Source organism: Marmota marmota, unplaced genomic scaffold, assembly GCF_001458135.2.
Source record: "Marmota marmota marmota unplaced genomic scaffold, marMar, whole genome shotgun sequence".
In the NCBI taxonomy this organism is placed as follows: Eukaryota; Metazoa; Chordata; class Mammalia; order Rodentia; family Sciuridae; genus Marmota; species Marmota marmota.
In genome coordinates this window covers 21182378-21183993 of record NW_025999968.1, presented here as the reverse complement: position 1 = coordinate 21183993, position 1616 = coordinate 21182378, and the positions used below count along the sequence as shown (strand labels likewise).

Here is a 1616-nt window from a genome sequence, read left to right as displayed (position 1 = left end):
TGCGCGATGCGAAAACCTCTTGTGTGGGAGTTGATGGGACAAAAGTGGAAAAGGTAAAGCTTTGGAGGCGTCACCCTCTCAACTGGCAATTTTTCCATTGTATTTAAATTTTCTCAAAATGATTTTTTAAAGAATCGTAGTGATGAGTTCCCAAGACGTTCTCGAAATAGAAAATCCTTGCTAGTTTTGTTTACCGTGGACTGGATATTTAAATGATGCCGCCCTTCCTTCTTTCAATCTCAGTTCGGAAACATCTGCCTTGAGTTCCTAAATAGATTCCAGAAACCAGGACTGGAGCTAAATAGTTTCCAGCAATTAAAACGTGCCCATTCCCTGTAATCTTTTATTTTATTTTTTTTTTACCTGCTGTAAAATTTATTTTTTTAAGATGTCTTATTAAAATGTCTGTTCCTGAGTCTTTTCATCCATCCTGAAGAAAGAAGGGGAGATAAAGGAGATATAACTCGTTGTTATAAACTTTTTTTTTTTTTTTTTTTTTTTTTGAGAGGTGCACCCTGCTTCCCCCTTACTCTAAGACAGCTGGTTATCCAAGTTCTTGGAAGGTCCAACTTCAGAGACCTGTATTTACTCCAGACTTCAAAGTGTTGGGCTTCAAAGAAAAATGGATGGAAACAACTGAGGCTGAGCTAGTTCCATTAGTCTTTAGGTATTGTGCTGTGATTTTTGTCCTTTGCTTTCCTCAGTTCCTCTACTTGTGAAACATTTTTTATTCTGATCATTTATTATTCAAATACATCATTCTAAGAAAGTGCCAACTATAAGCGACTGGTTATTCTCATGGGAAGTTTCAGCTACAATTGCCCTGACCCTTGAGGGTTTAAAATTCAAAGTTACACAGTGGTTAAAAATAGTTTTGAAGCCTGATAGGTCCTGGCCAGGATGTCAGCCAGGCAGATAGAGTGGTGCTGCCATCACTGGAACACTAATGGCAACTATCTTGGATGATAGTGAACAACTCTTTTGGATGATAGGAAAGCAGTCTTTAAAAGATGTCCCAAGTGGACTCAGCAAAAGTTGGAAACTCGAGAGTCAGTGTTGGAAAGGAGGTAAGCAGGCCAGTTCCAGGTTCATATCAGTTTGTCCTGAAATCCTGCCTGCCTCCCTGGCCTTTGTGTCTTTACTGGGCCTTTCTCCATTCTCCAGTATTTTCTGCCTGGAGTTGACCACTCCAGCAGCTAGTTTCTTATCTACTTACAACCTCTCTGTTTTCATCAGCACCAGATAGGCACAGACAGTGGCTTTTTGACAATGAGATCTTTAATTGTGCTTATGTGAACATTAATTTTGTCCTCATCTTTTTTAGAACTCGCCAGATGTTAAGGGGATAATAGATAATCCCTTGTGTGGGTGTTTTACTGTTTTAAATGAGCTTAAACCTTTCTTTTCAAGGATATAAACAAACACAAAGCCTTTATTGAAAGTTTAATGAAACAAATGGAAATGCTTAGTAGTACCCAATGTCCCAGTAACACAACACCCTGGTGTTAACAAGATTGGAAAGGAATTGCAATTTGTCACTGTGATGTTCTGAAAGGGAATTTGGGCTGGTTTTTTTTTTTTTTTTTTTTTTTTTTTTTTCCTTTTTTTTTTTTTTT

General features: G+C 37.9%; 1 protein-coding gene across 3 annotated transcripts in view; it reads left to right on the top strand.

Annotated features, from left to right (window-relative positions):
• The first annotated feature begins 7 nt into the window (after positions 1-7).
• Crybg3 (crystallin beta-gamma domain containing 3) overlaps positions 8-1616 on the top strand; it is a 120463-nt gene continuing 118854 nt past the window's right edge. For all 3 annotated transcript variants that reach the window (XR_007347691.1, XM_015478299.2, XM_048803484.1), the window contains exon 1: positions 8-53. Coding sequence is in view for 2 of the 3 variants with exons in the window: in XM_015478299.2 (XP_015333785.2) it covers positions 34-53 (20 nt within the window). In the remaining variant the exon portion in view is untranslated. The remainder of the gene's footprint in view (positions 54-1616) is intronic.